Source organism: Cyphellophora attinorum, assembly GCF_001299255.1.
Source record: "Cyphellophora attinorum strain CBS 131958 chromosome Unknown Contig26, whole genome shotgun sequence".
Taxonomy (NCBI): Eukaryota; Fungi; Ascomycota; class Eurotiomycetes; order Chaetothyriales; family Cyphellophoraceae; genus Cyphellophora; species Cyphellophora attinorum.
In genome coordinates this window covers 51,912-74,052 of record NW_017253254.1, presented here as the reverse complement: position 1 = coordinate 74,052, position 22,141 = coordinate 51,912, and the positions used below count along the sequence as shown (strand labels likewise).

Genomic DNA, 22,141 nt, shown 5'->3' with positions numbered 1-22,141 from the left:
AAAGCTTGTACTGGTCCTTATTTGGTCGCCGCATGCAGAGCCCAGCGGATGCGCCACAATCGCCTGTCGATCACTGTGGCTGCGTCCTTCAAGGGCTCGGCTCCAAGGCATGGTTAAGCACTTTCGTTTGTCTTCTGCATTGCTGTCTGATGAATTATTATTTGGTCCGTGTACCCTGGCTTGAACGAATCGGCAAGAAACGGTGTGCGCATGTGTTTTTGGCATGAAACCCAGCGTCCGACGACTGCCGATCGATCGCTATAAAACACGAGTACCGAGGCAGGCGCCTGAGATGTGCCGAAACACAACAACACCATGCCCACGAACCCAAGCTGAGAAACAACTCCTTGTGCTTGCATCTGAAACGGCCCAGCGACATCACTTGGGCCCCTAGCTTGTTGACATGGTATGCGTCGTCCAGGCGCGGATCGTGGGTAATGAGGAGGGTCGCTTAGCAACAAGAGGTCTATCACTGTATGTGGTCGTCATAAATCAAGCCCCAACAACGCACGCCGGTCCCGCCCTCCGTAGGCCAGCCCTGCTCCGAAGCCATTCCCTTGCCTACAGTGACTTCTTCTGCCACGCGAAAACCTAGTTTCTCGTATTCGTCCTTCTTCTCTGCGAGCGACGCTTCGGCCCACACCGGCACCCCTTCTTCCTTGGCTTTCTCCAGAATAGGACTCAGAAGAGCTTTGAACGCAGCTTCCTGCTTAGCAGGGTCAAGGCTTGGGTCCTTGGTGGCCAGAGCAATGTGGTAGAAGGGACGTATTTCGACGCTGGCATCCTTATTGAAGTTCGACGGGTAGGGATCTTCCGAAGGTCCGCCAGAAGACTGACTAGGCGCGGCGGGGGTGTCCCAACTTCGCGGTCCCGAGTCAGGTAAAGCCAAATGCTTGGCTTTGAGTTCTCTCGCTATGGTTCGCCACTCGGTGAGAATGGGACCTGGGTTTCGGCGTGCTTGGGATGGTGGGACACCACAGAAATCAGGCGGTTCAATCAGCGCAGCAGCATTGAAGGCGTCATCGTGCAGGAGCAAAATGTTTGCCTTGGCTGCTGCCGGGATGCCCAGAGAGAAGTGCTTATGTAGCCGCTCCGATGTGAGGGTTTTGTGATTACTGCTGGGTGGGACTTGGTCGATCTCTGACACGAATGCCTATTCTTCATTAGTCCTTCCAAAGCCGAGGTTGTGGGAAGGGCGGAAAGTACGGTCGTCAGCGGTACAGAAGTGAAGGATTTCGACAGTAGCTGAATAAACTTCTCCACAATATCCTGCGACGGCGAGGTTTCTGATTTGATCGAAAGGGGATCTGAAGAGCGAGTCGTAACCATTTTCGCGGCTATCTTCGTGGTAGAACCAGATTCGGCAATGCCTCTACACGGGAACAAGTGAGGTCAGAACAAAGGAGGCCGAGCTGAAATCCGCACGAGGACCAGCCCTGTATATGAACTCTATGCAGCTCGTTAAGCCTTCAGGCACGCTCATCAATGCTGTAGACACAACACCCAAAGCAACGCGGGGATCGTACATTCACAGCACGTCATCCGGCCTTGGCATAGCCGACTTCAATCGCGGAGGTCGGAGCTTATTCTGCTACGTGGAAACTTATTTGCCTTATGTGGTAGACTTGCTGCCTTTCTGAGTCGAAGAAGGCGGCCTAAGGCGTGTTGTGATAGCAGAAGTGGACGAGTGAACGGTGTTCGGGGGCAAAGCGACCAGACATTCAGCATGGCGGGAGACAAGCGCAAATGCGTCCTCATCACAGGGTGAGTGTCTCGACCACCGACTCCTGAACGGCGTTAATGTGAGCAGATGCTCGCCTGGCGGGATTGGGCACTCATTGGCGCTTGAATTTCAAAAGAGAAATTGGCGAGTCTTTGCCACAGTCCGGAATGCCTCTGCAGCCGCCGACCTTTCACAAAAGGGCGTTGAGGTGTTAGATCTAGAAGTCACCGATGAGGGCTCGATCCGGAAATGCTTTGAGCATGTCAAGGCCGCGAACGATGGACGACTTGACATGCTCGTGAACAATGCAGGAATCAACTACACTGTTCCAGCGCTGGACATCAAAATTGAGGAAGCACAGAAGGTTTTCGCCGCCAACGTCTTTGCCGTTATGCAGATCTGCCAGATCTTCTCACCGCTACTCATTGAGGCGAAGGGAAGTATAGTCATGATTGGTAGTCTCGCGGGAGTTATACCCTACGTCTTCGGGAGCGTTTACAACGCCAGCAAGGCAGCACTTCATGCCTATGCAAATACGCTTCGAGTTGAATTGGCTCCTTTAGGGGTCCATGTTCAGACCGTCGTGACTGGAGGAGTCGCTAGCATGCTTACCACACACGTCAAGCGCACTTTGCCAGAGGACAGTTATTACTCCTCGCTCGAAGCCGTGTATCAAAGGAGACAAACACACTCTGCAGAGATTGGTGTCACTCCTGATGCATTCGCCCGGGAAGTCGTCCCGCAGATTCTGCCCGGAGGAGGACCCTGGCCTTGGCGATGGATTCTCGACGCAAGGAAGAGATGGGTATGGGCTGGATCATCATCTGGAGTCGTCTGGTTCGGGTCTGGAGCATGGGCGTGGAGTGGTCTTTTCGACTGGGTCATGACTTCGATGTTCAATCTCAACAGTATCAGAGGGAAGGCCAAGTCATCATAGCAAGAGCATTCAAGAGTCAGTTGTGGTATTTGCCAACGCAGCGTCACGCTCAAGCCTCGCTCCAGGCATCACTTACGGTTAAAGACACCCTCCCAGTGCCCACGCGGTCTTCGCTTTGAGTTGAGTCGCAGCTAGATCTTCATGTCTCGATTTTCAGACCATTCTGGAGGACTTCGACAGCACCCGTCTCATCTCACACACCAGGCCATTTCAAAGGCGTCCTCGAGATCATTCATCGCGACCGCCATCCGTCTCTACATCAGTCATGGACGGCCTCGCGATCTGCCGTCGCGAACGCCGCGCCTGCAGCCTGAGAAAGGTTCGCATGACCCTGTGGTAGACCCCGTCTGCTGAGGGCCGAATATCGAAGGGTCAACTAACGCAAACAAGTCATACATCAGTCAATCGCTACAAGTGAATTGAACATGACTCACAAAATGATCGCCTCATTGCTCGTTTGTCTCGTTGCCAAGACCGAGACTGAAAAGATCTCCCGCCATCTTTCGTCTTTCGTCTTTCGTCTTTCGTCTTTCATCTTTCATCTTTCATCTTTCATCTTTCATCTTCTCATCTTCTAATATTCGCTCCAACATTGAATTGATTTCGCATGTTCTGTATCGTGTTAACACGATCTCTATGGGCGGAATTACGCTGACTGGCCCTGCGATGGCCATAAACTCAAGCGGCCTTAGAGACGGCCTAAAAAGCACGCGGTTAGGAAGGGCCCATATCCTCATTGAGTCGCAACCATGGCTCTGTTCCACCTTTTCAATCAGTCAAAATCAGCACATCCGCAACGATCACAAACTAGAAGACAACTGCAAGTCCGTCGGCCCGTTCTCCGCCTTGATAGCCAGCTTATTTGGTCCGACCATGACCTTACCAAAAACTGGCCGTTGACAGCACTATGGTGCTGCTGTTGGCGTCGAACATTCGGTTCCCGATTGCTCAGTCCTGACATTATTCTAACATCCGCAACTACCTCACAACCCATCGACGACCACGACTCCCAAATTTACGCCGAACAATCAGTCCAATTCGCTCGCTCATCGCATCTTCGGACCTGCGGTACAGACCGGTGACCAGCAGCAACCTCAGTCCGGAACGACTCCAAACCATGACAACGTGAAGCCTGTCGGCCTGCTTTCCGCCTCGACAGCCAGCTTGTTGGCCCTGGGAAGGCCGAAAATTCATCCGGTTAGGAAGGTTCCAGATCCTTATTCGAGTTGCAGGCAGTGGCTCAGAAACATTTACATCTACGCACGACATTCAACATCCACTTAAACTCGCTTGCTCATCGCACCTTCGGAACTGCGCTCCAGACCGATGACCAGCAGCGACCTTTGTCTGGAACGACTTCAAAACATGTCAATGTCAAGCCTTTTCGCCTGTCCGAAGATCGAATTGCCAGCTTGACACCAATCCGAGTTGCACGCACTGGCTCAAGAATTCATCTCTACACACGACAGTCAAATCAACCGTTCTGCAACTCGCACCTTCCCTCCCTCGCAAATGTACTGCCGGTCGATCGTCAGCAGTGTGGTGGGTCCGAAATGACGTTAAACTACCTACACACCACCTTCCGGTACCCGGTTGAATGACTTGAATTCTCCCAACATTCTAAAGCTCGATTGACACCTCACAATCGCTCCTTCCTCGCAATCTGGAGCACCTAGTCACCGTTGTTGCGACAAACACATTTTCTGCAGTCCTTCCGCTCAAGCAAGCACTTATCTTGCCGACGTGATGCTTCAGATCCAGAGCAATACAAGCACATCCGCAAGGCTCTTCGCGTCCCGGCACCCGCATGCGCTCAAATAGCAACGTTGGCCAACACTGCACATCATGCGCCCTCAAGCTCGACACTTTACAACCCATTACGGTACGAGCCGCCACGCGACCATCTTGTTGACAATCTCTGAGTCATCAGCAATTTCAGCAAAGTCTTTTCTCATAATGGTCCAAGCACGAGAAGCTTTCGCGCAGCGCACGCTGTGCTCCATGCGCTGTATTTTGTCTCTGTCATTGACAACATTCATCGCGACAACCATTCATGCTCCCAATGACTCTTACAGAGCTGGTTTTGCTCACTCTTCAGGCCTTGAACTAGAGCATCCGCAACGGTGGCAGAGGCCGCGAGACATATCATCGACAGTTACCTTCTGAGGCTCTCAATTCCATTGGCGCAGTCCCGGTAATTGGAACGATGGCAGTCCGTGGGTTGAGTCGCACATCGAACGCCCGGCAGCGAATGTCCGACAAGCTCAAGGCCATCAGAATCTCAGCTCCGACCCAAAGTCAGCCAGCTTGGTATCCGGAGGAAGGCGCAGAGTGTGTTGGCGTTCACGTTGCTACTTCCGTGTCGCCCGACAGATTCCATATTGGCAATACGAAGCGCGTGTCCGAATTCTTCTCTGCCAAAGTCAGTAGTGTACTGTTTCGCCGAGGTAAGTCATTGTTCGCAAAGTCCGAATTCAGCTAATGGAAGAAAAGGCGATTCTTCTGCAATTCGAAAGCACTTCGTGTTTGCTGGCACATTCCTCCACGACAGACCGAGACAAGATCGAACGCACCTCACCACAGTCAAAAAATCCGCCGGCAAATTCACAATTGTGTCACATCGAATCCTTGACGACCTGCTACGATACCAAGACCTAATAATATACCACACGAACTCGTACGACCCATCCGACTCGCTCTTGTCTGGGAACATGGCCGCTTGCTCGCACCCATCACCGGCATCGCTGTTGACGGCAAGGCGACTTCTGAGGTATCTGGGGTGTCTAGAGTGGTCATATGTGCGCACGGAGGTTCTGAGCGATGGCATCAACGACATCTGCTGATGACAAGAGTATCCAGCTGCTGGGGAGGGCTTCGCAGTGCTGCTCATGTGGACACAGAGAGCGTGAATCGATTCGACTTACAGGTCCCATGCTGCAATGAGTCAATTCCTGCCGCACACATGGCAACGATAGCATAGCTTACTAGATCCACGTACTCTACCTGCTCTAGGCATGATGAGAACTCGATGAACCTCCTCTCCGTACAGTAACAATCCTCCGGTCAGACCTCCTAGCAATGATGCACTGGAACGCCCGTTGTGAGGAGTCTTCACCTCGCGCGGCTATTCGGTCCCCAGTCCATAGTCCTCAACACAACCATCAATCACATGTCATCATGTCGCTTTGAAGGTAAGCCTTCGTCTTCGACGTATCTTGTTGCCGTCATTCTCTCGTCCTATGCAATTGTCTAAGTCCGAAAGTCTCGCATCGACCGGTTTGGGTCTTAGGCGCATCAATTTACCTGACGACGACGTCGAGTATGCCGCCATATTCTCAACACAGTCGTTTGCAATTGTCCTATGCGAAGCGCCAACGCCAGCATTGCCCAGTGGGCGCTTTGAAGCTGACAATGCCATACCCGCGTCCAAGCCACTCTCGTGTTGAGAGAGGCGAACTTAGCCAGTAGAGGAGCAGCCAGTAGTCCAAGCGCGATTCGACTCATCTGGTTTCAGTGCGTATAGAGACTGACGGTCGTCGCAGCAGACAAAAGCATATTAGGGTGATTGCGTGTGCAGGTATCGACGCAGACCTCACATGAGTCCGCTGGAGCGTGAAAAAGGAATCTCGAGAACCACTGCGATCGTGACCAAGAGCAATGAGGAATATCTCTTTGTTAACATCGATGCTACCGCTAGCCAGTTGACCGACGTTCTGCGGAAGGGACAATAGGCTGCATCGAATCTAGCCTCCCGTCTCTACCCATGACGGAGACCAGACGTATAGAAGTGGACTGTCGTCACAACGTAAGCGATCACCCTGGTACGCGTCTCAACCCCAATGCTCCTCCGTCAGAGGCCCAGGAAATGCCTTGTTGAGGAAGTCCACGTGGTTGTATGTGTCCGCTGGATGCGGCAGACCGACAGCGCCGAGGTAGCCGCGGAACACACGAGCGATACCTCGATCGAAGCGTTCATGGAAAAGGACGACTGCATCACAGCCGTTTCCGATACAGTGTATGCGATGGATCCACATGATGAGCTGCTCACTGCATTCCCTCAACCGAACGCGCCGGTAGTCCATTTCGTCTTCGGGTTCGACGTGGTCATCAACGACGATAGAGGGAAGATCTGCGATGATGACTCGGTCCGCTTGAAACCGCATCTTGCTGGCAAGATCTGCGGTAACGACCATGACCTTGCACGAACTGCTTGGGTCGTTGAATGATGCCAATGATGCCTCATTTCGGTCACGGACACGCTTTGAACGATCTGAGGTGATGTAGACCATGGTTGCGCCCGCCTCTGCCAGCCATTCGTCACCGCGCCAGTTGAGACCGCGATCGACTTCATCAGCGCCATCCCGATCCTCAACAATGATAACGGTCTTCTTAGATGTGTCGATGTTGTCGCGGGCTACACTACCCATATCGTCCATGTTGGGATCCCGATCGGGCCGATCATATGCAGAAGGGTCCTCGTCCATACCATTCCATCCGATCTTGACAAGGTGGAGCATTGGTAACGTGGCCGCTGTATCTTTGACACTGGGAAGAACAGGGTCAGAGGCAGTGTACTTGCAGCCGCCGATGAGCTTGTACCAGTCTCCCTTGCTACCAATACACATGGCATCTCGATCACTTGGATATGGTGAAGTATGTCCAGCGTCCGAGAATCGAGCAACGACTGATCCTTGCTTTGATGAGTTACCCGACCTCCAACCCAGGGGGTCTAGATGGAGAGAGCGTATCAGCTGGACCGTCAGATGCTCAGAGAAGAAGCGAGTAAGCGAGCGAATGCCAGCGATATCGCCGGCGTGACGATCTGCAGGGTCGCCTGAAAAGAATGTGTTGTCGACGACTACCATAGACTTGACAGTAGCGAACAGGTCGACCTTGTGAACGTCGTCGACAAGATCGACAGGTTCCGTCGGTTTGAACAGGTCGCCCTTGTGAACATTGTCGACAGGATCGACTCGTTCCGTTGGTTTGGTCGGCTCTGCTCGGCGTCGCTGAAGTGCTCGGAGCACCTGAGTATTTGCTTCGGGATAGACGGGCGTGCCATTCAGCATCTTCATTCGATCTGGTGTTGTGACCAGGATATGGCCACGACCAGAAGCGATGTCTGCGAAGTTTGTGCTGGCGGTGCCTCCATACTCGTCACAACCCAGTAGAACTTTCACCGGCAGATCTTCTAGTTTTGTACTGAGATTGTTCGCTGTTTGTGCAGCATCAGCATTGGACATACGAACAACAACAGCGTGCAAGTAGGACTCGGGTCTGTGAGGGCTGCACTGAGCTCGGACGTGTCGAAAGCCCCTGTCGAGGTTTGGGTGGTGGCAGGCTGGGTCTTGGAACCAAGAAGATCGATGACGGCGGGGATTACGAAATCCGCAGCTGTGCAGGTACCTGTCGACGTTTCGCGCAGTTCTGGTTGGAGGACGCTGTTAAGTTTACCATATATGTCAACGCAGACAGCGCTTCGTACATAGCCATATGCGGCAAGATCCTCGATGGCAGCAATCTGAACAGGTGTAGCATAACCCTTGCCCCAACCCTTGAGGTTCTTGACCAGTTGTTGATTGATTATGATGTCGGCGAACAATTTTCCGTCGACTATCTCCCTGCTCGATTGTCGGATCAGAAGCGTTTGCTGCGCTGAAGTTGACTTACCCGCTGGGCTCTTCGCTCGATGGTCCTCCATCTGTATTCGTACCTTTCTTGACCTGATCACGTGGGCCAGAGACGCCGTGAACGTTGTCAGACGTGGCGGAGTTGATGTCAGGTTGGGCTTCCATATCGACGCCGTGCAACTAGATGAACTTGTCAGCACATCATTGACTGCGCTTGGTACAAGCGAACTTACAGCAGTAGACAAGAAAGACTGTTTAGCGAGTAGAGTCGAGCAGCTGTCGACTAGCACAGACCCAATGCTGAGCGATTGCTCCTCAGACTTGATCACACTTGCATCAAGATCTGCGTAAGCTTCCAAATCTATAGAGCTATGGAGGTCTGCCAGCGCAAAGCCGAATATGACAGAAGATAACGTGTGAGAGAGGTTCGTATGCTCCAAGGACAATTGAGTAACAGAGGTGTTGAATTCTGCCTGCAGTGAAGTTCAAGGACCCACAATGGGTCGTGACATTAACAAACTCTTCGAGGCTCTAGCGCTGCTGTTCACTTCGATGGTTCACTAGGCAGCCTCGTTATCGAGCTCGGCCTTGTGCTTGAAAACCCGCGTCGTTGAACCTGGCAGTCCCCAATGCTGTCGTTGAGCAATGACAAAAATCGGGCCACACAGCAGCACGTCATCCTGCGAGTTGCGGACCCGACCTGTGGTCTTTCACAGCTGCTTTTGATATTGCACGAAATCAGTCCTCTCAGCAACCTTCGTGTACAACAATTGTGCCCGGTGATTGAAGTACTGAGTATGCCAATACACGCTCTCCGCTCCCAGAGCCTTTGCATGCTCGTAGACGTGCTCAATCAGCCGCCTGCCAGTCCCTTTGTTTCTGACCTCCGGGTCAACGAACAAGTCATGTAGATACACCACCTCACCAATGCTGGATGTCGACGGATGCGGATACCAGTTCACGAAGCCGACTATCTTCTCAGGCTGGGTGGCCTCGACAGCGACCGCGCCGTATATGCGAACATTGTCGTCGAGGAAGCGTGTGAAGGTCGTGTGAGTAATGTCGTCCGCTACAGTGCGTTTGTAGAACTGATTGTATTGCTCCCAGAGGCCACGCCATGCGGGCTCATCGCTGGCCTGGACGGGGCGTATTTCGATAGCCATCTTTTTACGTGGCAAAGTTGATGCTTATGTCCTGTATGAAGCGACCGCCCAGGGCGGCAACGAGTGACAACGAGCCGTTGGCTGGCAATGAAGTGTTGAGAGGTCTTAGAAGACTGAGGAGGTGGTTGGGTGGTTGAGTCTAGATAAGTAGGGCTGGCTCGGAATCGTGATAACAGTGGTCAAATCCGATGCCGTAAGACTACTGGATTGGCTGCATTCCTTGAAGTACCCCCGACTTGGAAGTCCGAGCCGAGGCCTCAAGCTGCTCTTTCACTGACTCAAAGCCTTCACAGATATGGATTAACAAGCAAGACACCTCATTGCAGCCGACACCAGCTACCAGTTGTTGGTTTGTTGTGGTTGTCAGAGTCACCCAAGTCGGCTCCGGCATTGGTGTGTCTCAACATCGAAATGGTTCATCTCGTCCACACGCCCGCTTCGTTGCGGTTCCAGACTCCAAAATGTGTTCGTTTGCTGATTTGCTCTGGCGAAGTGCAGGACGAGGTTCAGAACTTGACTGCGGCGTGAGGTTGATCTCGACGACCTGACCGTTCAAAACCTCGACAACATCATCGTCAGTCGAGCTGGTGATCTCTCGGACCTTTTCCATGCTGGCGTTTCCTCGCTTTACTAGCCAGTCGTCCCGATGCTGCCTCAGTCTCTCTTCCTCGTCGTCCTGCTCATCCATCGAAATTATGCGCGTGAGCAATGGCATGTCTCTCTCTTTGACTTTGTGCGCCGAGTGCAGCGCTGGCGGACCAGAGTGAGGGAGACGTTCTTCTTGCTGTGCGGCTGTCAAATGAGCTGATTGAGTCGTTCCGACAACACCGGCTGTATGCCCGACCGACTTGCTTCTCTGCCCGGTTCGTTGCTCCAAAAGAAGCCTCGTTTTGACCGTTGCAGCATGTTTGGATGTCAGGACAACGCGCGAAAGCTTCTCCTCTTCCAGCCGTTTCTTTTCCTTCCGCTCAGCACGTCCTTGGGCCGAGAAGAAATGCTTCAAGCCATGTTCCTTTCCATCGGAAGCACCTACGGGCGCGGCGACAGAACGACTACGATCTCCGAGCTTGCCCGCTGCCGAAACCGGGGTTCTATGGGGCGCCGACTTGTGAGAAGTGATAGAAGAGACACTGCTTGATCGAGACAGCGCTGGCGACACCGGCGCGGACTGTGGTGCGCCTACGGCGGCGAAGCTGTCAAATGAGAATGACGGCATGGTAGCGGATCAAGTGAGGCAGCGTACTGCCAAAGTGATTTGCACCGCTCTCCAGGAGGGATAAATAGATTTTGTGGTGCTGCTTTCGTCGTTGGGTGTCTCAGGAATGTTTGGATCTACTTATGACTTACTAGTATGACAATAGCACGAGTGGCCACATTCTAGACGAGAAAAATTTTGCAGTTCTTACCATATATGAGATAGAAGTCCCAATATTGATAGCGAGGGAGCATCGATGAGATAAGGAGGTCAATCGTCACGTAGCAATCATACGACCAATCAATGTGGCATGTGATGGAAATATGTTCAGCATATCAAAAGTCACATCGTTGAGAGCTCAGGGACTGGCACTTGTTGAGGGCTAATCTTGGCGATGCTTTGGTCACGTGCCAGTCTAGAGCGTTTCTGGTCTGGCGTTGTCATCCTCGACGGGATGGCTGGAAAAGACAACGATTGGACAGCCGGTCTTTTCTGTGTGAGCCTGCCAGTGAGCGAGCCCTGAGAGGAGGAAGATCCCCTTGAACGAAGTCTGCCTCTCGCCTCCCGCCGCCGCCTCACTCCACTGTTCGTTTCGCAGTGTCAACTTTGAACACTGTTGTCGTCGCCCATCTCCCCTCCATTGTTGTTGTGTATACTACGTTCTTTGCATTTGCGCAGTCGTTTTCCATCTCCACTCCTCCTCTCCTCTCATCTTCTGCGATTACTCGCATCCGGCATTGGGACAAGATGGGTCTTCCGTAAGTTTTCGCCCTATTCCGTCGCGCTTGAGCCTGCGCATAAGCCTAGCCTGGCCTGCGAGACTCCCAGTCACAACGCGCGATACTAACAATGACTGCTACAGAGTGTTTCGCGAGCCTGAAGACGACACTGCTCAGGTCGTTGCTGCGAAGCTAGATCAGGCTCAGGCACAGCAAAGGTCTGCAATCCGTCGCCAGCCAACCTTACGCCATGCCCGTGCTGAGCGAGAACGAATACGAGAAAGAATCAACAACCATCTCAATGATGAAGACCGACGCGCGGAGCGCCAGATCGCGCAGATGGAAGCCGACTTGCAACGAATGCGGCAGGACCTACAGCGCAACCGCGACCGACAGTCAGAGTCGAGCTGGCGCGATGCTGAGGAGCTCCTCCAGTCGTCGCGACCATCGTACCGTGACGAGGAAGACACTTCAGACACGAATATGCATCCTCCGCGGTTACGCAACACGCGACTACCGCGACCAGATCGTCAATCCAGTCTTCGCTTCGAGATGAGCGCCCAGCAATCAAGGTCCGTCTCGCCTCGCCGCCGCCGCCTGCTCAGTCCACCTTCGTCCTCAGGCAGTGGTCGCAACATACCTGAACATCACGTCGAAGACGGAATACTCTGGCTTGATCGAGACCCAGAGAATCTCACCCCAGGTTTTGCACCAGCGCGACAGCCCGACCATGTTGACCGTCGGGGCCTCGAGACTCCCCCACCCGAGACCTGGGAGTCATCTCTGCCTCCTCTCTCTCGGTCCAGTCGACGACCCGAAAGACCTTCACATCGTCCTGTGGATGGGCTCGGTGACCGTCGCCGCAGCCCCACACCAGATCCGTCCGCCGAAGAAGAGACCTGGGCTCATCTTCTTAATACCATGGACGACAACAGGTCCTCGGCTACGACCTCTTTCGCATCAACTCGCGGCTCCAACGGTCGATCGCAAGATTCTCAGACAACACTAGCGACTTCATTCGGAGAAATTGGCAACGACGACTCGTGTGACCTTGACTTGCCCACCGGTATCACCGAAGAGATTGCTCGCGACATTCGAGAAGAGCATCGGTCAAGAGAGCGCCGCCAGCGGCGCAACCACAACGAGCCTGATAGGCCAATCATGACCGGAGCGCAAGGTCTACGCCAGCACGAGGCTCGGATGCGACAACGTACAAGCACGCCACGGTCAACAGAAGGTCCACGCGCAAGCGCGCAAATCCAGATGATCCAGCAGATCATGGAGCGATTTGGCACGAGCGAACTCCCGGACGATTGGTGGCGCATCCTGGGATGGGAGAATGATCATGAGCCGAGTACGTTGACTCCATCGTCGACGGGGGGGCGATTGCAGGACGAGATCATGCAAGAGCTTCTCTTGGAGCAGAGAGCGCGCAGACAGGAGCAGAGAGAGCGGGCGTCGCAAGAGGCGGTTCCCACAGGCGAGACGCGTGCTGAGGCTGCTGTGCTGATGTGCCATAGGGTTGTATTTTTGGCGTTGGGAGCGTCTCTTTTGCATCTGGAGCGCTGACAGGAGCATAAGCGAGTGCTTGATTGCATCATCGCCTGAGCTTGCCTGGGAAGGAGCGCATGGATGAAAAATGGTCTCTGGAGTGGGACCAGGGGCGTCTGGCCAACTTTACGGGTCGACGCCACAAGTCATCATGATTTAACGCAGGGCACGCTGCGGATATCGGACGAGAGTGTCCAAGGGCTGCGAAAAGTAGCTTACTGATTTCATCTGCATCACAAAAGCTCAAGTGGATTTGACGTTTTGATCTATGAGATCTGTCCAGCAGGTGCTTCACAGTCGAATAAGAAATGAAATGAAGCAAGCAAGTAGCATTATATGAGCGCAATTATTGCGTGCCGTTCTGCATCATCCTCATGCTATATCTGTCGTACACCGTCCACCGTCTGCCTGCAGAGTTCACACAACCTTCAATCGACGGGCATCGCCAACAACTCCTCCACCGCCTTCGTCGTCAACTCCGGCTGCTCTGTCGGCCAATAGTGGCACGCTTCCTCGATAAACCTGACCTTGACATCCTTCGCGTTCGGTATATACTTTCTCGCATCCACATACCACTCCCACGGTTGGGTCTTACTCTCCTTGCCCTGCATGATCAACACAGGACACTTCCACCTCTCCAACAGTCCCCCCGGACTGCGTCTCGCAATCCATTCCTGACGAAACGTCGAGCTGTTGAAGTACCGCGGCACGGCTTTCGCGGTCCCCTCGAAAGCCCACTCCTGGATCGTGCGCTCCATCTCCGCATCCGGCACCGGACGCAGTGTAATCCACGTGTAGCAGAACGTTACGAACTTGACGGGGTCGAGAAACATGCCGCTGTAAGGCGCGTCGCGGAACAGGTCGCCTTGGGGCGCGAGGCTTGGGTGGAAGTGATAGAGATGCTGCTCGCCGCGGCCATATCGGAGGACACTTTCTGGATGCTTGGCAACGAGGAAGTCAGCTTGCACGGTGCCGCGGTCGTGGGTGACGATGTTGAAGGATTTGAGGTGGAGCACATCGGTGAGTAAGGCGTAGAGTTGTTCGGAGACCGCTTCGTGGCGGTAGTCACCGGCAGACTTCTCGGATTGGCCGTAGCCTTTGAGGTCGATGGAGAGGCAGTAGTATGATTTGGATGAGAGGGCAGCCAATTGTCGATGCCATTGGTACCAGGAGTCGGGGATGCCGTGTAGGAAGACGATGGGCTCGCCGTCAAGTGGGCCAGTGGTCACGTAGTGCCAGAGGACACGCTCGTAGTCGCCTGGGCCGTAGGCGAAGTGGTGGGTGAAGGTGACGCCTTTGAGGACTTCAGTGTCGCCATCTTTGTTGGGAGGAAGCGGCTTGACGTGGGCGAACTTTTTGGCCGCGGCTTCGGTCTTGTCATGGGGTGGGATGAGGTTGTCGACGACCGATTGGGCGCGTTCGGAGAGGGTGGTGTACTCGAGCGTCGAGGGTTGCGCCATGTTGTGATTGGGAGTAGTGTGTAGGCTTGTTGATGTTCCTAGCTCAGAGACCTACTTACCTGGTACACCTCTGGTGTTGTCAGAATGACCATGTGATAAGGATCCAAGGCCGGCTTTTCGTACGATTGTGAATGCAGCTTCTATACTGCCTCAGCTGATGCGATCGGGGTCGGCCTGAAATCTTTCAGCGACGTTGATGTTAGGCACGACATGACATATTAAAGGGTTTGCGTTTGACTGCTGTAGCATGCCTTACTATCAATCGACGGTAGTTCTCGTGCGTATGTGTGTGATTGGTAGCCTTACCAGACCTCGCGTAGGCGCAAAGGCATGACGGACCGCGGCATCCAAATCATCCGATTTGACCTGGATAGTATCGACTCGCTAGCTCATACTTGTATGCATGCATCAACTTCTGGATCATTTCGAGATGCTATGAGGCCTCGTACATCACATGAATCAACTTGATGTGCCACTTCTGTTTCGCGGTCATCTCGTGCGTTTTACCCGTGCCGCCGCATCTTGAACCCCGAAGGATGACCGTCTTTGTTTGAATCCAGCATTTGGCGATTTACATACCAGCACCAGCTGCAACTAACTCTGCAATTGAGTCCATCCTGCCTCTCTCGCCAACCTACGAGAGCTCGTTAGCTTGACGAGCACAAAGGCAAATCTGGTCTTACCATCGGCGGCTTGTCCGTTACCTGATCACTTTGGTCCCCTCGGTGTCTGTCGTCTTCGAGATCCTTCTCCACCCGCTTCAAGCCCTCGCTCTTCCATGCATCGTCTTCTACACTGCCAATGACTTCTCGAATCAAGCCACCTCCCACTCTGTTCTCCAGAACGTCCTCCGCATTCCGCATATCGTTCTTCTTCGTTCTACTGAGAGCTGCCTCGAGTGATGGCGAAAGTCCAGCTGCAAAATTCCTCTTGGCGACTCTCGCTTCTGCTACAGGTAACGGGACGTCCATGAACCAGATCTCATTCATTAGGCTTGCAGCTTCTGACCAAGGCGGCCGAGAGAGCGCGACATAGAGCCCCTCGAAGATGAGGATTCGGCAGATGGAGGAATGGGAATATCATTCTCCACGGGATCTTTGACTGCATGATCGAAAGATGGCGCGTGAACAGTTTTGCCTGAGCCCAGCGGTTCGCGCAGTGCTTTCACGAGAGCCAGATACCCTTCACCATCGAATGTAAACGCGGCGCCACGGCGGAAGTGAGCCTCTTCGCTGTTGGGCATGAGAGATAGTTGCTTCCGCGTAAGGTGGTAGCCATCGAGCGGTATTACGAGCGCAACATCATCGGGCTTTGAGGAAGATTGTTGGTAGCGAGCGTTGACCTTGTTAGCGACCGAGGCAGCCAAGGTCGTCTTGCCAGAGCCAGGTATTCCTGCGACAGCTATGAGTAGTCGCTGCGATGGCTCAAGACGTTTGTAGAGACCTGTGGAACAGACATATCATCAGAACAACAGACCTGATAGCTTTGTAAGTCCAAACATTAGGGAGGCTAACCCCATGCTTTGTCCGCGAGATATGCAACAGTATCATCCATTGTCGAGTTTGTATCATGCGAATTTCAGTACACGGTGGTAGCTGATGTACAAGCGAGAGCTCGCGACTGGGCTGGTCGAGGTGCAAGCATGGATGCGTTATATCCGCTAAGACGACTGAGAAGACGCGACGTCCGCGATCTTAGTCAGGGCAATGATGTATGCGCTATCAATGATAGATAACGTCGGAAAATGCCCGGCTTGACACGACACATCTGATCTCATCCACGGCATGGAAGTGGGGTGAAAGACAGAAGGAACCACGTTCGGCGTTTGAGCTTTTGAAATTGGTGTCAGCCGGTGGCCGGTGATAGAGTTCCAGGCCAGGCCAGGAGCATACGTCGTACGGCTCCGGGAGAGAGGCCCTAGGGTTAGGGCGCTTTGGCCTGTCCCCAGCGACACATAGATCTCATCAATTGCGCGCAACCGGCGTTCTTCGTCCGAGAGTGTCTCCTCGCAGGCGTGCCCATTGCTCCTGCTCTCAACCGGGCTACGAAGCGCTCCGATATTTCACAGAGGCTTTCAAGACTTCCGCCTTGCCCACATTCGAGACTCAGCGTATGCGTACAATGCGCTTCATTTGCTGATATCCTCTCGAAGACCGACGATGCCAGCGCCGATGTAAAAGGCGCATTCCAGACAGGACTCCTAGGTCAATGGTCCGAGTTGGACACAAGTGGTTTCAGCAGTCAATGTTCAAGCATCGGAAGATGGCATTTCTAGACTGACATAGACTGGTATCTTCATCCAAACCGATACCTTAAATACCTACTTAGGTACCAAAAACCACCAACTGCCAGATACGGTAAGCTCAATCTACTTTCTATCAAATACCAGTCAATCGTCTGTAGCGGGCTGCAGCGCCGTATTGGAAGGTTCTCTCTGCTATTTCATAGAGGAATCCTCCTTGACAACACCCATCGCACCGCTTCCACGCTCGGTGTCTCTGAATCGCTAGGAACACAAGATTCGCTTCAGCTTTTGACCACCGTTGGCTGGAGTCTGTGAGAATACTTGAACAACATACAAGCAGCGCCATCGTTATGCCTCTCTCAACAGGCTACACATCGTCTCCGGACAAGCCATCGCTCTTCAGCCGGCCGCTATCTGACACCGAGACACCTTTCGTCTACGCCATTACAGCGCCAAGGCCGTTCATTCGCGAGCCGGTCCGCATACACATATTTGCAGATGTCGCAATTCCTGAATCACCGACTTCGGCAACTTCTGCTCTTCGCATGGCCTGGAAAGCTCTGAGACTGCTTCATGAGCCTGACATCGCAACCACTTTTGATCCCGCTACGATGGAGAAGGTCTACGAGGTCGAGGACGAAGCGGGGGTGGAATGTTGGCTCAAGCGTACTTTCATGGTGGCCGCGCAAGGCGAGAGTGTTGAGGAAGTCGTACGCCGAGAGAAGTCGCGGACTGAGCACATGCCGGTCTGCCATGTTATTCCCAAGCCGAGTTACGCCCCGGCTGCTGCTGAGCCGCCTACACTCAACGCAACAATTCTTCTACTCTTCTCCCACTGGCGCACGGAAGCTTCAGGCGTTTACATGCTTCTGAATCGCTTGCTGTTACTGGCAGGTGACATTTTATCATCCTCGCACAGCAAGACAACCCTCGCTTTGCAATCACACACGCCCGGAGATGAGATATCGCTCCTCACTCCACCACCTGAAGACATGGCGTGCCCGGTACCAGACAAGTCCGTGAGCGATAATGAAGCGATCAGACGCACCGTCCATACCCGATTCGAGTCTCATAGGCTCAAACTGCCTAGCATTGAAGTCCCAAGTACCAATCCAGCAACACACCCTACCGGATCTGTTCAAGTGCATCGTGTTGTCTTCTCGCAAGCAGACACGTCCAAGGTCATTGCAGCCTGCAAAGCGGCAAGCCCCAACGTCAGCGTCACCGCCACCTGTCTTGCCGCATATCTGCTTTCGATCTGGCCACTGCTCCCCAAGAATCGTGACTCGTGGTTTGCGAGTATGATGCCGGCGCAAATGCGTACGAGGCTGTCAGCGGAAGGCACGGAGATGTACAAGGCAATGGGATGCTGGAACGCTGCGCAAATGCTGTTGCTGAGCAGCCCTCCACCCACCGCTGCGACTAGCTCTGGCAGCAAGCAGCTAACCTTCCTTGAGCGTACACGAGAGTTGCACGCACAAGCAGCAATAGCAAATCGTCCACAATGGCTGCTGGAGATGCGTGAGCTCTCCAAACAATCAGCAGCTTTCTGGGCGAGTATCCCAGCTGGGTCAGGCGCCGCGCCTTGGTTCACTTCATTGGGTGATCTTGAACGAGGGGGACTATTACAGCAGACATACGACATCAGAAGTTGCGAAGCTCACGAAGCCACCCAGATCAAATTGGAACAGATATACGGCTGGGCAGATCCCGTTGGCATGGGCATCGTCTTGACGGTTTGGACTTTTAGAGGCAAGATGAATTGGCAGATTCAGTGGAATGACGCCTATCATGAAAGGGCAATTGTCGCCGGGATTCTCAATGCCATGACAGACGAGATTGCTAAAGGTCTGCCGAATCTGCAGGAGGCCCTGGTGCCCATCGAAGTGGTTGAGAATTTATACTAGGCTGTTGAGCAGGGGCCGCTGGCGCAGGCCAAACGTGTATACCTTGTCATCCGGTTTGAGAAAACGCGAGGCTAGAGTCACCGCACCTGTCTTCGTTCGTCGCCCTCCCAGACAAAGTTGTCGTCAGATCATTTGCCTCAAGCGGTTGCAATTTGTTCGTCCATTGTGTTTGAGACCAGGTTACGAAGGTCTTTCCGAAACCCCTAATGCTCTGACATTCAACACGTGCCGAGGTACCTGCGCGCGTGTTTGTTGGAGCATCAGGAGTTGCCAGTCGACAACCACCTCATCGACGACGAGCTCACCTAACATGTCACGGATGGGTGCGCAAGGCCTTACAAGACACGCTGCCGCTACCTGGGACGTAATGTACAATGCATTTGATTGATATTATCGACCTCGCTATCGACTTCGTAAGGATCGTGGATTAGATTAGGTAAGTATTTTGAGAAGTGCCAGCTATCGGCTTTCGCCATTCATTAATGCTGGCAGCGATCTCTTTGACAACAAGCGATGCCAAAGCTCATCGACGCTTGGCCATTTCTCAGGCCCAAGGCATCGACAGCTTTGAAGTGGCTTGTGTCTATGCAGCGCTTATGCATGCATGCTCCTGTGACTCCCAACAATAACTTGACGGAGAGACCAAACTTTCCAACATGGCGACGACGGGACCAAGGAGATGAGTGGTGCGAGTGTCTTATAGCATGGCAGCAACGCCCATGAGGACTGCGGCGATGGCGCCTGTGAGGCTGGTCTCAAGGTGAGAACCACTGCCGGCGTATGCTGAGACCGACGGGCTGCCTGTGGCGGCCTGGACCTGCCCATCGCTAATCTGCGAGACTGGGTTGCCCGTTGGCGCTTGTGGTTGACCGTCACTGATCTGCGATACAGGCTTGCCGGTGGGAGCCTGAGGTTGACCGTCGGAAATCTGGGAGACTGGTGCACCTGTAGGAGCTGGGGCAGGAGCAGGAGCTGGGGCACCTGTGGGAGCTTGTGGCTGGCCGTCGCTGATCTGTGAGACCGGCTTTCCTGTAGGAGCTTGTGGTTGCCCATCGCTGATCTGTGAGACCGGCATGCCTGTAGGCGCCTGTGGCTGACCATCGCTGATCTGGCTTACGGGCTTGCCCGTAGGTGCCTGCGGCTGACCGTCACTGATTTGTGAAACGGGCTTTCCAGTAGGTGCCTGAGGCTGACCGTCGCTGATTTGCGAGACTGGCTTGCCAGTAGCAACAGGAGCTTGGGGTTGTCCATCCGAGATCTGAGTCACCGGCTTGCCGGTAGGGGCTTGCGGTTGACCATCCGAAATCTGGGTCACGGGCATGCCGGTAGGCGCCTGTGGCTGGCCATCCGAGATCTGGCTGACAGGCTTGCCCGTCGCGGCTTGCGGTTGGCCATCACTAATCTGCGACACAGGGGATGCTTGTGGTTGACTGTTGAGGATTAGCTTGTATTCAAATGACAGATGATGAACGTGAAGTATTGAGGCGTCGGAAGGAACAAGAGTCACGGAGGGCTTGGCGATCGCAATCTCCGCCATCGCAATTTCCGCCACTCCTGCTCGTCTTCCGCTCCCAGCAACTTCAGAGAGATTTGATGACTTACCCATCAGAAATCTGAGACGCCACAGACGGCGCTGGAGTCGCACCAGGCATACCAGTCATGGCATTCATCATGTTGATAGCCTCAAAGTACACCTCATTGCACTGGTTGCCTTGCTTGGTCGAATACAAGTTGTAGAATGAGCCACTCAAGCATTGCCACCAGATGGCTGAGCCACCGAGTGCAATTGAGTTGTTCGCGCACAGTGAGAAGCCGGCAGTGATCTTGGCACCAGCCTGAATCGGCTGGTCGAATTGCCACTGGTCGTTGGCAGCAATGTATGCTTGTCGTCCAGCCTGGTCCTTCATGATGCCATCTTGCAGGGTCAGAACGAGTGTGCCGGCTTGTTGGCGCTGAAAGCCTGTCAGTGGTGTCATCTATTGAGGCAGGAGTGGCCACATACCTTGACCTTCGCAGGCGTGCTGCTGACGTTGACGACCTGGAGGTTGAAGCTTCCTGGGGCACTTGCAGAGCATCCGGCAGGAGCTGGTGTCGAGGGCAGCAGGGTCTCGGTCACACCCTGTGGTAGTGCCAGTACGGTCGTGGCCAGAGCCACAAGACCAGTTGCGTACTTCATTGTCGGAGTACCTTGATTGAAGACACGCAAGAGCGAAGGTGTGCAGACTGCTGAGCGAGTGAGCAGTTCTGCGAATTGATCCTGGTGCAGAAAATCTGTGCTGAGAAGTAGAGCTGTGACAGTGAGCAGCTCAAGATATTTTCATAGCTTCTGTCGGAGTGGGATCATCCTCTCGTATGCCTGTGGGTGTCATGCATGTTAATTGCGGGGTGGATGCTAGTGGATGAAAGTGACGAGGGCACCATGACGGATTGACCATGGACTGATGGGCCCAACTGAGACACGCATGAACCGAATGCCGTAATGCTGGAGTTGTGGCAAAACTTAACGACAGCATCACCAAAGCTGGTACTGCTGTGTCTTCACAGAAATGAAGCCGACCGCACCTTGTTGAGTATGATCTATACCCACTTTCCAGGCAATGAGGCTATGGAGGCAGCAACAACGCACGAAGCAGTTCATGATCCTTGAGAGAACGAGGCAAGGCACTTCTGCGTCGTACCTCACCTCACAATACCCGATGTCCCGTTCTGCTAGCGGGTACGGGCAATTGAGCAGCCTCGGCGTATCCAGACGATCTGAGAGGTCTCTCTGGGGAGCGTTTGGCGCATTTGATGACGCCTAGATCTCCGTCGAGAGGGCTGAATGTTGTTTAGCCTATGTGTTTACTCGTCCGGATGGCGGCACTTCAGAGCGTGGCCCAGGTAGCACTACAGAAAATGGCAGGCACATGATGGTCGCAGAGGGGAAACATGTTGGGCGCGGGGTGTGCACGGCTGGATTGGAAATGGGTCAGAGTCCAAGAAGTCTTCGGCTTCTTAGTTGCATTAGCGTTGTAGCTACCCCAGTTTGCTTGGTCGCAGATACCCACCTAACCTTTTTTATTTTCGTAAATGAATTTGTTGACGTGAGAAAAGCTCTACATACGTCCGATTCAGTCATTGATTTACAGTCAATTATGTCACTGTGCTGCTTATGCCTCGGGTTAGGCTTTAGTCATTGATCTGTACTCACGGCACCGTCCGCCTTGCAGCGCGGTCTCGGTCATCGTTTGCACTGGCAGGTTTCTGACGCTTCACGACAGGCACGCCTTACAACCGGACTTTGAACACGAAGTCTCCGTGCACATGTGCCTCCTGTTGGATGGGGATGAGTCTTCCGTGGGTACCCTGGTCTTCTCGAGCTGATGCCCACTAGCTCCTGCTCGACTTGAAGTGGCCTATGCATGGAGCTTTCAGCGTGTCGAGATACGCAGCAGGTGTCGAATGGCCCGGCACTGAGAAGGTGCCACCTTCAAAGTCAGAGTGAGTTTCCACTTACATCCATCCCGTGTCTGCAGGATGTAGCAAGTACAATGCAAGCCGTGTTACTGCTCGTTAGCTGGCTGCAATGTCCGTAAGTTCAGAGGTAGAAAGAACACAATCGCACTTGACGA

The 22,141-nt window shown here is 53.6% G+C and overlaps 10 protein-coding genes across 10 annotated transcripts; 4 read left to right on the top strand and 6 right to left on the bottom strand.

The window, feature by feature from the left end:
- Positions 1–469: 469 nt before the first annotated feature.
- On the bottom strand, positions 470–1,329 carry AB675_3608 (uncharacterized protein; the record flags this gene model as incomplete). Its single annotated transcript, XM_018143674.1, has 2 exons — positions 470–1,153; positions 1,207–1,329. 2 exons carry the CDS (start codon positions 1,327–1,329, stop codon positions 470–472), a joined length of 807 nt encoding a protein of 268 aa, XP_017997064.1.
- Positions 1,330–1,726: 397 nt separating this feature from the next.
- AB675_3607 (NADPH-dependent 1-acyldihydroxyacetone phosphate) lies at positions 1,727–2,660 on the top strand (the record flags this gene model as incomplete). The annotated part of the gene is made up of 2 exons (XM_018143673.1): positions 1,727–1,764; positions 1,811–2,660. The coding sequence occupies 2 exons, from the start codon at positions 1,727–1,729 to the stop codon at positions 2,658–2,660; spliced, it is 888 nt and encodes a 295-aa protein (XP_017997024.1).
- A 2,206-nt stretch (positions 2,661–4,866) lies between these two features.
- On the top strand, positions 4,867–5,503 carry AB675_3606 (uncharacterized protein; the record flags this gene model as incomplete). Its single annotated transcript, XM_018143672.1, has 2 exons — positions 4,867–5,107; positions 5,154–5,503. The coding sequence occupies 2 exons, from the start codon at positions 4,867–4,869 to the stop codon at positions 5,501–5,503; spliced, it is 591 nt and encodes a 196-aa protein (XP_017997084.1).
- Positions 5,504–6,490: 987 nt separating this feature from the next.
- Positions 6,491–9,453, bottom strand: AB675_3605 (Histone acetyltransferase HPA2; the record flags this gene model as incomplete). Its single annotated transcript, XM_018143671.1, has 5 exons — positions 6,491–7,875; positions 7,932–8,281; positions 8,331–8,470; positions 8,524–8,763; positions 9,046–9,453. 5 exons carry the CDS (start codon positions 9,451–9,453, stop codon positions 6,491–6,493), a joined length of 2,523 nt encoding a protein of 840 aa, XP_017997063.1.
- A 400-nt stretch (positions 9,454–9,853) lies between these two features.
- Positions 9,854–10,669, bottom strand: AB675_3604 (uncharacterized protein; the record flags this gene model as incomplete). The annotated part of the gene is made up of 1 exon (XM_018143670.1): positions 9,854–10,669. The coding sequence occupies one exon, from the start codon at positions 10,667–10,669 to the stop codon at positions 9,854–9,856; it is 816 nt and encodes a 271-aa protein (XP_017997118.1).
- Positions 10,670–11,395: 726 nt separating this feature from the next.
- AB675_3603 (uncharacterized protein) lies at positions 11,396–12,936 on the top strand (the record flags this gene model as incomplete). Its single annotated transcript, XM_018143669.1, has 2 exons — positions 11,396–11,406; positions 11,511–12,936. 2 exons carry the CDS (start codon positions 11,396–11,398, stop codon positions 12,934–12,936), a joined length of 1,437 nt encoding a protein of 478 aa, XP_017997098.1.
- Positions 12,937–13,346: 410 nt separating this feature from the next.
- On the bottom strand, positions 13,347–14,378 carry AB675_3602 (Haloalkane dehalogenase; the record flags this gene model as incomplete). The annotated part of the gene is made up of 1 exon (XM_018143668.1): positions 13,347–14,378. The coding sequence occupies one exon, from the start codon at positions 14,376–14,378 to the stop codon at positions 13,347–13,349; it is 1,032 nt and encodes a 343-aa protein (XP_017997005.1).
- A 571-nt stretch (positions 14,379–14,949) lies between these two features.
- On the bottom strand, positions 14,950–15,932 carry AB675_3601 (putative uridine kinase; the record flags this gene model as incomplete). Its single annotated transcript, XM_018143667.1, has 4 exons — positions 14,950–15,012; positions 15,062–15,327; positions 15,387–15,821; positions 15,893–15,932. The coding sequence occupies 4 exons, from the start codon at positions 15,930–15,932 to the stop codon at positions 14,950–14,952; spliced, it is 804 nt and encodes a 267-aa protein (XP_017996986.1).
- A 1,041-nt stretch (positions 15,933–16,973) lies between these two features.
- On the top strand, positions 16,974–18,530 carry AB675_3600 (uncharacterized protein; the record flags this gene model as incomplete). The annotated part of the gene is made up of 1 exon (XM_018143666.1): positions 16,974–18,530. The coding sequence occupies one exon, from the start codon at positions 16,974–16,976 to the stop codon at positions 18,528–18,530; it is 1,557 nt and encodes a 518-aa protein (XP_017997041.1).
- Positions 18,531–19,227: 697 nt separating this feature from the next.
- On the bottom strand, positions 19,228–20,706 carry AB675_3599 (Cell wall mannoprotein PIR3; the record flags this gene model as incomplete). Its single annotated transcript, XM_018143663.1, has 3 exons — positions 19,228–19,960; positions 20,133–20,482; positions 20,533–20,706. The coding sequence occupies 3 exons, from the start codon at positions 20,704–20,706 to the stop codon at positions 19,228–19,230; spliced, it is 1,257 nt and encodes a 418-aa protein (XP_017997032.1).
- Between the last annotated feature and the right edge of the window lie 1,435 nt (positions 20,707–22,141).